This window comes from Pyxicephalus adspersus, chromosome 11 (genome assembly GCF_032062135.1).
Source record: "Pyxicephalus adspersus chromosome 11, UCB_Pads_2.0, whole genome shotgun sequence".
Lineage (NCBI taxonomy): Eukaryota > Metazoa > Chordata > Amphibia > Anura > Pyxicephalidae > Pyxicephalus > Pyxicephalus adspersus.
Genome location: NC_092868.1, coordinates 35,440,751 through 35,455,004, shown reverse-complemented (window position 1 = coordinate 35,455,004; position 14,254 = coordinate 35,440,751). Strand labels below are relative to the sequence as shown.

Sequence of the window (14,254 nt, the reverse complement as noted above, 5' to 3'; positions counted from 1 at the left end):
TGCTGTAATGGCAACTTAAAAATGTATTTTACACATTTCATTAGTCTGTCCCAGAGATGAAAGTCACCAGTACAAGTATATAAAATTATTAAGGTCCATTCACACCCATCCTTCATGGTGCATAAGTTATGGTATGCATGGGCTAGTAACAAACCAGTACGAACAAAAACTATTAATGCCAGTTCTTCCTGTCTGTTGCTGAATTCCTTTATTTTTTGCCTTTAGAAAGCATGGCCAACAGGCTATGTTGCCCTGTTAGAAGCTTTCCGACTTCAGCTTATTACTTGTGTATCTTGTCAGTAAATATGTAAAGGGCCAAAATATGTAATGTCTGCCAAATCCACTGTAAAACACTATCGGTTTGAATTTTCCTTTCATTTCTACTTTCTATTTTTGCATGTCTGTTATAGATGGCTTGAATGTCTTGCATCTTAGTGGGTGCAATAGGTATTGCCTAAGTCCTACAAACATGATTTTTTTTTCTGACCCCTACATTCTTAAATCAGCCTCCCATGTATCTTCATAGCTCTCACCATTTTTAGATCAAAGGGTCATAACCCATGTCTTGGTTGCCCAAAGATTTCAGGGTCTGAGCCGAACGTTGTTAAATTTCCCAAAACTCAAAGAGGGGCAGTCAACCCTGATATCCTCTCATAGAAAACTGCATAAGAAGTATTCCATGCTAGTGCTTATGAGTATCGGGTTACATCTGACCTCCTTTCACGATTCAGTGGTTAGCCAGCCAGCTGAGTTTGGTAATCTTGGTGGCTGTGATAAAAACAGCAGCTGACAAATACTGAACAGGGATATTAGTGGGTCAGCAGGTAGGCTTTTTACATGAAAACAGTATAAATTGACAATGTGAAAATTCATCTGTATTAATAATCCAAGATGAAAATGTTTAGAATATTGAAACTGTTAGAATGCCCATTTGAAGACTGTTTTTTATCTGCTTTCAGTTCAATGTATAAAGACTCCAATACACTTCATCTTCCTGCCGAGCGCTTTTCCCCAGTACGAAGGTTCTCTGATGGAGCTGCCACAATCCAGGCCTTTAAGGCTCACCTGGAAAGGTTGGGGAACCAGAACAGCAGCATTAAACAGCTTCAGCAGGTAAAGCTAGGGACATTATTTAAAGCAGTTACTAATAATGAATGTGCAATTTGTGTGCATATTTCTTTGGGTCTGTTTACAACCAGTGCAACAGATTGGACTTTTGAAGATAGTGTGACCAAAGAGCAGCTGTCTAGTTGTGCTGCAACTATTAACACTTATTTTAGTGGTAAATTTAACATCTTACAGACCTTAGGTCTAATTTACGGGTTTCCCCATTCTTAAACATTGGTTTTGAATTTACATTCTTTCCAATGATCTTATATTATTGTACAAATGAATCTTTAAAACGCTCATTTGATCATATTGGTAGGCATTCTTCACTCCTCTTTCTTATCTCGTCTGGGGGAAAAAAATAAAAAAGCCTTTATAAATGTACACAAGCACCAAATGCTGTTTTCAGGCACTTGTAGGAAAACATTTGTGTAAACCAGATCATGTAAGTGTTAAAGGCCACTTTTTAAAGGTGCACATTTACAAAAAATAGATCTCTTCTTATCTTGCAATAAAAATTAAAGAAGCAACAAATTAGCATTTGCAAATGATAAGACAGCTTTTATAATTGTACCCTATTGTATTGTCCTTTTAACATAAAGTAAACAACTTAATCAAATAAAACTTTAAGGTTCAACCTGTCCATACAGTATCGAATGTCTCTTCAGAAATGTAGCTGGTTGTGTCCGTATGTTGCAGATTGTGTCTGTGCAAACACGTTTGCAATATATTAAGAATTTAATTCGTGTGTGTGTGTGTGTGTGTGTTTTTTTTTTTCTTTTAGAATTTCCCCAATTCTTTTTTTAAGTAAAGGTAACAGATTGTTTAATTGACTGTGCCATAATTTTTTCATCCTTATGATATTTATGTTGATCAGTGCATATGTATTTTGTGTGGATCTGTTAGTGGGGAGGGATGACAGAAAGCATTTGTTGAAGAAGGTGCATCTGGTGTTTGTAGTGCTAATATATGCATAAAGATTGCATGTGTGCTATGTGATGATTAGTAACTTTGTCTTCATTTAAGGAGTGTGAGCAGCTTCAAAAGATGTATGGTGTAACCATGGACGAGAGAACTCTGGAACACACTCAGCAGCAACACGTCATGTATCAGCAAGAGCATCACCACCATATCCTGCAGCAGCAATTTCAGGTACATGCTTACCTGCTGTCATTAATAATAATGATTCTGCATCTTTTTTTGTACACTTCAAATTACATCTAAAGTCAGAACAAAAGGTGGTCACGTTGAGGCAGCTAACCAGAGGTTAGTGAACTATCCTATACTACTTTATCAGAAGCTGCCAGGTATGTGTGAAGTTGTAAAATAGTAGCTGCTGAACTGTCCACATGAATTAGACCTCATCAAGTCAGCATAGTGTAATCTAACCTTCTTTATGTTTTATATTTAAATACTCTAAACTCAGTGTGCATCTTAAATTGATGACTTACAATAAAATTGATATCTACAAAACTTACCAATGCAAACTATTGCTCAATAAATGGTCATATTGTGCACATTTGAGTTATGAGCCCCAGCAGGTTATATATACAGTTAGGTCCATAAATATTTGGACAGAGACAACTTTTTTTCTAATTTTGGTTCTGTGCATTACCACAATTAATTTTAAATGAAACAACTCAGATGCAGTTGAACTGCAGACTTTCAGTTTTAATTCAGTGGGTTGAACAAAAAAGATTGCATAAAAATGTGAGGAACTAAAGCCTTTTTTACCGCAATCACTTCATTTCAGGGGCTCAAAAGTAATTGGACAAATTAAAAAGCTGAAAATTAAATGTTCATTTCTAATACTTAGTTGAAAACCCTTTGCTGGCAATGACAGTCTGTAGTCTTGAACTCATGGACATCACCGGATGCTGGGTTTCCTCCTTTTTAATGCTCTGCCAGGCCTTTACTGCAGCGGGTTTCAGTTGCTGTTTGTTTGTGGGCCTTTTTGTCCGAAGTTTAGTCTTCAACAAGTGAAATGCATGCTCAATTGGGTTCAGATCATGTGACTGACTTGGCCATTCAAGAATATTCCACTTCTTTGCTTTAATAAACTCCTGGGTTGCTTTAGCTGTATGTTTTGGGTCATTATCCATCTGTATTATGAAACGCCTCCCAGTCAATGTGACTGCATTTAGCTGGATTTGAGCAGGCAGTATGTCTCTGAACACCTCAGAATTCATTCGGCTGCTTCTGTCCTGTGTCACATCATCCATAAACACTAGTGTCCCAGTGCCACTGGCAGCCATGCACGCCCAAGCCATCACACTGCCTCCGCCATGTTTTACCGATGATGTGGTATGCTTTGATTCATGAGCAGTGCACCCTCTGTATTTACTTTCATGCAGTCTTCTCTTTATGGTAGACTTGGATGTCGATACGCCTACTTCCTGGAGAGTGTTGTTCACTTGGTTGGCTGTTGTGAAGGGGTTTCTCTTCACCATGGAAAGGATTCTGTAATTATCCACCACGTGGACGTCCAGGTCTTTTGACCTTGCTGAGTTCACCAGTGCTTTGTTTCTTTCTCATGATGTACCAAACTGTAGATTTTGCCACTCCTAACATTGTAGCAATTTCTCTGATGGGTTTTTTTCTGTTTTTGCAGTTTAAGGATGGCTTGTTTCACCTGCATGGAGATCTCCTTTGACTGCATGTTGTCTGTTCACAGCAGGATGGAAATGGCCTTTGAGTCAATTTTCCAATTACTTTTGAGCTCCTGAAATAAAGTGATTGTGTAAAAAAAAAATTAAAAAAAAAGGCTTTAGTTCCTCACATTTTTATGCAATCAGTGCTACTGAGTTGTTTCATTTAAAATTAGTTATGGTAATGTACAGAACCAAAATTACAAAGAAGTCGTCTCTGTCCAAACATTTATTGACCTAACTGTATATATCCACTGTAGTATTGATAGGTTTATAGAAAGGAAAATTTTGTGCTGTGCAATGTGATTGTGTAGTTCTAGTAGGAACAAATTTATTGTCCCCTCATAAAACAGTTGTTCAATTCCCTGCAAACCTTCAGGATTGGTCTGATTTGCTGTCACTGTCCTAGATTTGACCAGCCTGCAGGGACACTCTCATGAGAGAATAATGAAGGCTGCAATTACTTATCCTTTTTATAATACTAATTCCCTGGCTCTCATTCTGATGCTTTGGCTCCAGTACTTTCTAAAAAAAGCCACAAATTTTTAACATTGCTAGTTCCAGCACTGTGGATGAAACATACTGAAGTCAGATACAGCCAGGTATTGACCATTTTTAGGAGGACGCCTGCAATAGCAACTACCATCTATATTTTCTATTTCAATTGATCCACCCTGTTAAAAGCAAATATAATAAGGTTTTTGTTATATTTTAGGATTGTATCCGTTCTGCACAACCATCACCTCCTCTTCAGTCGGCAACCATTGTAACTGCCGGGGAGAATCAGCCAGCCCTGCTTACCCACCAGCTTCAGAGGTAATGTATTTTTCCCCCTTGGTAAACTAGAGCTGAGTTTGTGACTGTATGACTGGGGCCACTGAATTTGTGGAAAATTAGGTAACATATATGTATTTCCCACGTCATACCTGACACCACAGACCTCTATGCTTCAGGTCAGTGTATTTATTTATTTTTTTTAATTAAAGGTTTTTTACCTTTCTTAAATGTCTCTTCTAAAAACTTGATGATGTCATAAATACATAAATATACTTGTATATTTGTATGTATTATGGAAACTATTCATTTTTTTAGTTGAGGTTTTTTTGTAATCTCGTGCACACATTCTCAGTTTTTGATTGGGTTAGAGGTGTAAACTTGTTTCTGTGTGCATTTCCATTGTTGGCATTGGGAGCTCTTCTGCCACATGCCTATCTGTTATTATTTATCTGAAATGTAAAAACTGGATTGATGTAATGAAGTGCAAATAGATTTTCACTTAAAAGCAACTGTATACAGCATTTCCCAATATGTTTATTTTTCTAATTCTTGGGGGGGGAGATTTTTTGTGTTTAAATGTTGTTCATTTTTTCTGTTTCTTTTCCTTTTCTTTTAGACTGCGAATTCAGCCTTCCAGCCCTCCACCAAACCCAGCCAGCAACCACCTCTACAGACAGCCAAACAACAGTCCTCCGCCATCCACCAGTGCCATGCTCCAGACACATGGTATATATTCCTATCTCATCAACATGCTACAATTTATCTAGTATATGTTTCTAAGTAAAACATTTGTTTTCTTGTTTTCCAAGGAGCCCCCCCTTCCACACAGTATCAAGGGATGCCTACTCACAGTGGTCTTTACCAGCCCTCTAGCAGTAGCTCCCCTCCGCCTTGCATTACACTGCCACGCATAGGCATTCAGCAGCAACAGAACCAGCAGCAGTCTGCACAGCAAGTCACCATCCAGGTGCAAGAGCCATCAGACTTGTCTGGAGCTTCGCGGGCTATCCCAGTTAATCCTTGTGCCAACCACATACAGATGCAGCGAGCATCGCTTATGGCTTCTTTGGGCAGCTACACCCACAGACCGTTATCTAAGCAGCTGAGTGCTGACAGTGCTGAAGTGCACAGGTAAAATAATGGGCAAAAGAGGGTGGATTATTGAAAAAAAAAAAAAAAAAAAAGACAATGGAGTTTCCTGTGGTTAAATTAATAACTTGGTTTCATGGTTGTTTGAAACAGAACTTATTAGGTTTGCAAAAAAGAACAGATATTGCCATGGTGTTGTTTTTCCATTTGCTTGAAACTTGTTACTTGATGTGTACTGTAGTTATTGGTAGTATGACAAGTAGGGCAGTATATTTTCATGCTGTGTGGTATTTACACATATGTTTAGGCTTATATGGATATAAGTGGAATGACCAAAGCACAAATGCCTAGTGTAGTTAAGTGTCTTTGACTGGAAAGATTAGGTAACAAATGTGCTTTTCACACTTCTTAACTAACACCACAGCCCTCTATGCCAGAGGACCTCAACCCCCGTGCCGTGGATCGATGTTGGTCCGTGGCTGGTGAGTTGGGGGTGCAAATGAAAAAAGGCAGAAGCACGGGCAGCGGGAGCGCCGGCAGCCCTCCTTACACTGTTCTAAAGCTAGTGACGGCAGGAGGGCAACCAGCGGGAGTGCAGGCGGCTCTCCTCACAGTGCTTACACAGGAACTGCTGAGAATGGCAGAGCAATGTATGTAAGGCTTACACTTCTCTGCAGCTCTGCCACCTGACAGCACCCCATCTCTCTTACACTACTCTGATATTCTCAGCTAGTGTGCTGACAGGAGGCCGAGCTGCTGAGAATAGCAGAGTAGTGTCAGCTGTTCATATACCGGACTGGGAAAAAATGTTTATGCTATGTTACCAGGCCCTGCTGTTAGAAAGGTTGGTGACCACTGCTCTATGCTTCAGGACCATACAGGCTACAGATCAAATAAAATAGTCTGTAAATTCTGTTGAAAAAAAAAATTGAATAGTGTATACCTATACCTGTGAGAGTGTTTGATACACATGTATTGAAATATTTGTGATATGTGTACACATCCAAGGCTTTTCTATCTGCTAATTGCAACAGGGAAGAAATAATGATGTCTGTAATATGAAAACTAGTCAGCACAAAAGTTTAATTGCTTTAGGTTTAATGTGAGAGCAAGTTATAGACGAGCAAAATAACATCTGTAATAATTATATGCAGACCTGATATAGCCATACTTTTTTTCCTTTTTTTTTTCCAGTCTAAATATGGGCCGTTACTCTCCCTCAACAAACTATGACCAGACTCACCTGCACCCTCATGTGTTCTCTGATCAGCAACGGGCTCCCCCTACAGGTTACACTACACAAGGAAGTGGGGGGTACACCCCTACTGCTAGCACTAGTTATCATCAGGCCTTGAAAGTACCTCAGCTAGAACAGTACCCTTCATTCCCGCAAACCCCCCAACAGAACTACACTGCATCTGCTCTGCAGCAGGCCTTGCTGTCACCCACACCTAGCACGTACACGAGGCACCACCAGCAACTACCACACATGCTTCAGGGTCTGCTGTCCCCACGACATTCTCTGACTGGCCATGCAGATGCACGCCTGCCCCCTGCTGATTTTATGCAGCTTATAAAACAACACCAGCAACAGCAACAGGAGTTGAATGAACTGTTCAACCAGCACCTGAGTCAAGGAGACACAGGCAACCTTTCCTTCCAGAGTCCTCCTGAAACTTACCACAATCTTCTTCAGATTCGAGCACAAGAATGTATGCATCAAGCAGCACCTACTCCTCCACCACCCAGATTTCACCCATCCATTCTACATTCAGAAAGCATGGAGGAGGACTGTACCGGAGAAGGACATAGAGTGGGGGAAAGAGAAACTGTCAGAGGTTTAAGCAAACCCCATCAAGAGACTGGGCATGGGGATTCAGAATCTCTTCTAGGGACATCGGCACTCAGAGAACATGAGCTGGGGACACAACAGTATCAGCCACAGAATTCATACAGTGGGACCAAGATTACCAGCAGAGGTAATTGGAAAAGGACAAATAATGCTGACTATCAGTAACTGGTTACTTAAAGTAAATGTAAACCCTAACTGGAGGATGCTTAGCTCACTAAAGTGCCATGTAAAATAAATGTTTTTTTTTCTTTTAAATAAAAATACCTTTTACCATTTTTTTTTATTTTGTTATATCTCCGTGCTGCAAATATCCTGCAGCCTCTTTCTGTCTACATTCATGCACTTTATAATAAGCTGCATGACATTTCTCAGGAGGGGTTTTTGTCAGAGGACCCTGTCTGTATATTGTGTGTTAGACTTGCCTCCCAAATAAATACTAAGTGGGGGGAAAAGTGCCTGAACAAGGACTTTTCAGCAGGATAACCCAAGTTTTTTTTAAATCTGCATATGTAAAATTACATAAATATGTTATATGAGGTTTTAGTGATTGGGTTTACATATACTGTTAAGAATTACTTGCATTAGTATAAACCTTAAAAAAAAAAAAAAAAAAAAAAAAAAAAGGGGGTAAGCGTGTGTGAAGAGAAGTGTACAAAGTGCTTGTTAATATTAAGTTATTAAAAAATAACTGTCACTGTGGTGAATGAGTTTATGGCTTGAACTATTATCTTAATGAGTTGTTATCTGTCTGCTTCTTGGACTTACTTCAAGAAGTCCTTATAATCCAAGCCTTTGTATGTATAAAAAAGAGATCCTGTTGCCACACTGTACATTTCAATAACAATCTACCTAAAGTAGAACTAAACGTGCATTACGCATGTCTCCCCGTTCCCTCACAAGGCGCTGGCCTCTTCTTCCTTACCTTCTGGTAGATGATCCTAAACCATCTTGAATGTCCGGCCTGTAAAACATAATGCCGGGTTTCCTGTCAACCAAAGCTGATGTTGAGTGTGCACAGCCCAACTTTTTGCCTAAAAACCGGAGCGATCAGACAGAGAAGAATATTTGAAGAAGGGACATTGTCTGTCCCTTTCTGCATTAATGGACCTGATCATGGGTTCTAAAAAGTGGAACTTTAGCATAGCTTTAACTATATATGTGTATTTACCATTTTATGCATGTTATTTACCTGTAAATGTCTCCATTGTACCAAAAGATCTGAGACTTCTGCTTGGTGCCACCTTCCTAGGTGTAAAGTCCAATGTCCCAGCAGACTCAAGGTTGTCACCTAAAGTGGAAGTAAACCCAAAACAATAAAATCACACCTACCTTCAATCCTGCAGATCAGTCTATCCGTCGGAGGTTTCTTCCATCGGGTCCCGCGTTGTCTTGGTATCCGTCTTCGGCCGGGTTCAGAGGGAGTGTCAGGCGCCAACATCTTCTCTCTTCTTCTGCGTTCTTCCTACCTCACCCGATCTCACACTGCACAGGCCTGAGATCAAGTGACATAGATTGGGAAAAAACTTGCCGATCTCACGGTGCATGTCTGACATCAGAAATTTTTTTCCCTATTGATGAAAAGGCTGCTACTGCACATGCCCCAGAAACAAAATTTTTACTTTAAAAGGGTTGTCTACCCTTTTATGTAAAGTAAAAATTCTGAATTTAGGTACGCTTTAAGTGACACGCTATAATCTACCCATTAACTGCTTCTCTAGCAACTACATTAAAGGATATGTAGGAAGGTTAGAGAAGGTGGTCAAATCCCTAGCTACTTCAAAGTCAAATTGCAGGTTTTTGCTTTTACCTGCAATTGTTTTGCAGGTTGGGTCTCAACCCAGGGACAAGGTCTCTTTATAGTGTATCTAAACCCCAAAAGATTTTATTATACCTTAGCATATCAGACTTTAGTCAGACTTAAAGCAATTAATTTTATTTTTACCTGGTAATGTGGCCAATAACACACTACCTATCTTAGAGTGACAACACACACTCACAATACTGTACATATGGAGGAGCAGTATTGTTACTTGAGGATAGGAAGTGTGTTTGGATTACCAAGAGAGTTTGCAGGAAATCATATATGGTATACCATACCAAAAGGGAACAATTTCATTCTTAGATTTTACATACCTTTCAATAAAAAAAGACACCATTAAATACAAACTTTTAATGCCCATCATAATACATTGCTTATTTGCATAATATGGCAGACTAAAGCCTTGTATAGACATCCAATGGACTTCAGAGGATTGTCTCCATGAACAATCTTTTGTGATCGTTTCCATTGACTGATGATCGAACGAGTGCTGTCCACACAGCGCCATTCTGTTCGGTGAAGAGGGAAAGGGGAGATAACGAGCAAATGGCACCCACTGTGCTCCACTCCATAGAAGTGAACAGTACTACCTATACCATCTTTTCTGGTACTTCATTTGTACCTGTATCTACTTAATTTTGTCAGGAGGATATTTTTTATATAACATTTGCATATGCTGAAATTGCATCCTGCCACCCTGGTATATTCTTGTTAGCTTACAGATGCCAGGATTCTAGCATGTACAAATGTATGCTCATGTGCTGATATAAGATACCCAAATAAATTAAAACTAGATGTGTACTAAGTTTAGGGGCTACTATAGTAAGCTCAAGATGCTGAGCTTTTAAATAAGGGCTATTTGGTAATTATAATGTAATATGTAGGCCACTTCATCACTCCTTAGCGAGTATAAGTATTTTTTTCTTGCTATTTGCAGTTTAACAGTTGTTTCCTTTACTTTGTAAAGTCCCTGCTGCAAATTGTTAAAGTGTCATATTTCCCCAATGCTATATTTAGTCTATGGGCATGATTTTACAACATATAGCCAAAGATTAGTAAAGTGCTTCAGAAGATGGTCAGAGATTGAAATCATTCTAAAAGGGAAGTTGGAGATTAAAAATCTAATGATGCATTATACAAAACTAATGGAAAACACTACTATTTTTAGCCCCTTACAATTTTTTATTTTCTTAGTTGTGCTCCTAGCAGCCCTCCTAAAAATTGCTTGTACCACATTTGATATTTCTTTTAGTAAGAACCATTATAAAAGATCAAAGAAAGCTACAGCTTGAGCAGCTAGGCTCTAAAGTGGTTCCCAGTCAGACTTGAGATGATTGAATACTCAGTAACTAATTCATTGACATTCAAGGCCCAAAATTGATTGCTTTGGACCAATTACAATTGAAAACAGTCAAAATGATTTCCCTATTTGTTGGGAAAATGATTTATTGGTAAAGTTAAATCTAGCTTGTTACGCTATACAAAAATCATCCCATGTGGGCACCCCATACGCAGATATTTTTACCAGTTTAAATGAGCAATGTCATAGTCGAGCACTTTATTTCTTGCTGATATGACAATTACCAGCATGTCAGCACTGTAAAATCTCTGTGATGAAAATGGACATGTTTTATTGTGACATAAGTGAAAATTAAGTTTCCCTTTCATTATCCACTTATAGAGTATATGTGATAAAAAGAGTTTTTCATCTTTGTAATAATACATTACATGCACTTTTTCCTATAGAAAAAATACCTGATGATTCTGACAAATATCGAGTGAGCTTAAATGACTGTAGTAAGCTAAACCACATCTGCTGTAATATATATACCAATTAGTATAGTCATTCCTACCTGTTTTCATCTCCTATGTACTACAGAAACCCCTTCCTTCTACATAATGTGTTTTATAATCAACCAAAAAAAAAATGAGCTAGTGCCTATATTAGATATTAGATATATTGGTTTTATGGCCACAATCGAACTTGTACTAATCAGTTTCTTTCTATTTCTGTTAAGAACCAGGAGCTACGGTGAACTGCATGGACAAAGCTTCCCCTTCTCATGCCATGGACGTTCCAGACCATAATGGTGTCCCTTACTCTCCCAGGTCGTCGGTTAGTGAACAAGCGCGTTCCAGGATGTTGCAGCGGCACCACACCATCCAAACTAGTGATGATGCCTATGTATGTATTTCATAGTTAATTGGGAGGATATATACAGATATTATGCTGAAGAAAACATTTATACGTGAAGATTAATAAATGTGAAGCATTTTGCAAATGCTATCTTTTTACTTACTTATCTTTGCTCCTTTTTACTATTTTCTATGTGAGCTATTTGGATTTCATACATTAGATGTGCTCCTATAACATATACATGATTTAAAATATCTGTCCTTTTGTGCATCAAAATGATTAAAAAATAACAAAAAACAAAACCATTCAATCAGTTTAGTGAGGTTATAGTTAGTTTTGATTCTTCCAAGTTAATCAGCCGTGGCAGATATTCTTGATCTTTTATGACTGATCAAATAAATAAAATCTTTTGTGTTGAAGAACTGATCGTAAGACCAAATACAAATCTACGTAATAGATCATTTAGATCAATTTTTCTCAACCAGTGTTCCTCTGGAGGTTGCAATAGGTTCATTGAGCAATGAGCAATTTGGGCCTCTAGGATCCGTTGAACTGACACCAATGATCTTTTTGGCTATCTGTAAGGGTGACATTTTTCCCACTCACCACCACATATTGTACTGTGAGCTGTGGATGTAGTAATTATATATAGAGAGCTTCCCTGAGTTTTATTTTAAGAGTTTCCACGTGGTTAAAAGGCAAGGAAACACCAATTTAGATTAGTATAGGAAAATAGTATTTTTGCTTAATATTTTTAGTTGACTGTATGCGCAGAACAGTGCAGTGTGTTTAATTAATGATGAATCACTTGTTTACCATCAGTCATATATAGATTTATTACTAATTGCTACATTTATGTGCACTATAAAAGTATTCAGAGCAGCATGGTTTTACTTTCTAATGTCTTTATTTTCAGGTGCAACTAGACAATTTAACTGGTATGAGTTTAATGGCGGGTAAGGCTCTGAGTTCTGCACGCATGGCAGATGCAGTTTTGAGCCATTCTTCACTTATGGGGAGTCAGCAGCTCCAGGATGGTGAGGAGGGTGAAGGTAAGTAGACTGTTACCATTGCTTGTTTACTGTTTACTAAGGGTATATATAAACAGCCATTTCTTCAACTGTTTCCACTGAAGTTTGCTGTAGTTCAGTAGACTGTGAACCTTATAACCCCTCGGTGTCCAAAATGTTGGGTTTCCCTTTACTTAGGCTACAAACACTTTTTTAAAAGACTGAACAAGCGCTGTACATATAGCACAGTTCTGCTGTATGAAGAGGGGAGGAGGGAGAACAACAGAGAAGCCCCCCACTGCACTCTCTTCCCTTCACTTCCATTACAATCGTTGCTCGTTTGTATATCCGCTAGGACGGATCCATGAACGACGAGCGCTGTACAAATGCCAGATTTTCGTCCGATTTCAGTCTTGGGGCAATTATCGGACGAGAATCATCTGACTTGTGTGACAATGGTCACTAAGATAAATAAAAGGGGTGGGTCCAGCCGAGACACGAACAGCAACCCTTTAAACACACTTTAACTGAGTATAGTGGAATGGAAAAGAACACGTATTGCCTCCTTGCCTTTAGCTGTATGACTATGCTTGGGCCTTAAAAAATGTAGAGGCAGCATTTTCACAAGAAATGTAAGCATTGCAAGCTTTTTTTTTTTTTTTTTTTACTATAAGTAAAGTTTTTACTATAAAGACGTAATACAGTTTTGTTTAGGTCCAGTTTATTAGGCATACCATTGACTGAATGCAGTTACACAAAAGTAAAACACCGATGTGTAGGTGTAAGAATTACAGTAAATTATAGTACAGTAAACTTTTTTCTTGTGTGTCTGTGGCTTTTTAACAGACTGTGAGAGAACTCCAGAAGACACAGATTTATCTGTTATTGGAGACAATGGGCAACATCTCTCCACCTCTTGTTACCCCACAACCATGCTACTGGGGTACAAGCACACGGATATGAACTTCAGTATGGAGCAAGCAGGCGTGTGAGCAGAGGTATGATTTTCAGGGTATGCATTTCTAGTGGCCAAGCTTATGCTGTAGTACTGGCCATATGTACAACAATTTTTAAGCTGTTTCAACAACTTAATTGAGGCATCCTGCTAGCTTCAATGTCTATTGTATTCTGGTTTCTATACTAGGTTGCCTTAAATGTTTAAATAAGTTTTCTAGTTATAGGCTGATTAAAAGCATTTCAATTGCCTGAAAATTATCATATGTCAGCTTTATAAAGTCCCCTGTGTGACAGCTTCTTGTGAGATTTTTTCCAGCTTATCTGCTACGAGTGGATTGAGTTCACAGTTTGAAATCTGTGTTAACACTTTCAGCATGGTTGTTTTCATTTTCTGTTTTCATCTTTTGAGTAAAGCCAAGACCATTTTCTAAAAGGGTTTTCCAAACCCTGAACACAGTTTCCCAGAAGGTGTTGCAGGGCGTTTGAAGAATATATGATGATAATGCCCCATAATGACCTTTCCTGTTTCTTTGTTTTTGGTTTGGGTACCTTGTTCATATTATGCAATATGTCACCCAAGTAAGTATATTTGGCATCTACTCTTTAAATGTAGATTATATTTCAACCAGTGAATAATAAAATCCCTTACTTGAGGGAGTAATGCTCCATCTTTTTGAGTAAAAGTGAGCAGCTGCTGGGGGGTGGGGGAGACAGAAATTTTTACACTCAATTTGGAATTTTGTCCAATTTAATGATCACTATTTGCTTTACCTTGTTTCACATGCAGTGAAAACCCCTTATGTGTCATTCATACATTTTACTTTTATTAAATTTATTGTACAGTACTTTAAATGATTT

The 14,254-nt window shown here is 38.5% G+C and overlaps 2 protein-coding genes across 3 annotated transcripts in view; both read left to right on the top strand.

Annotated features, from left to right (window-relative positions):
* The window catches only part of LOC140340425 (uncharacterized), a 148,599-nt gene that overhangs the window by 62,974 nt on the left and 71,371 nt on the right, over window positions 1-14,254 (top strand). The window lies entirely within an intron of this gene.
* Window positions 1-14,254, top strand: part of SIK3 (SIK family kinase 3) — a 98,750-nt gene that overhangs the window by 79,533 nt on the left and 4,963 nt on the right. For both annotated transcript variants that reach the window (XM_072425618.1, XM_072425617.1), the window contains exons 16-24: window positions 960-1,113; window positions 2,134-2,259; window positions 4,471-4,571; window positions 5,149-5,258; window positions 5,342-5,663; window positions 6,816-7,600; window positions 11,311-11,477; window positions 12,346-12,481; window positions 13,286-13,437. In XM_072425618.1, the coding sequence (XP_072281719.1) occupies window positions 960-1,113; window positions 2,134-2,259; window positions 4,471-4,571; window positions 5,149-5,258; window positions 5,342-5,663; window positions 6,816-7,600; window positions 11,311-11,477; window positions 12,346-12,481; window positions 13,286-13,431 (2,047 nt within the window). In that variant the 3' untranslated portion in view covers window positions 13,432-13,437. The remainder of the gene's footprint in view (window positions 1-959; window positions 1,114-2,133; window positions 2,260-4,470; window positions 4,572-5,148; window positions 5,259-5,341; window positions 5,664-6,815; window positions 7,601-11,310; window positions 11,478-12,345; window positions 12,482-13,285; window positions 13,438-14,254) is intronic.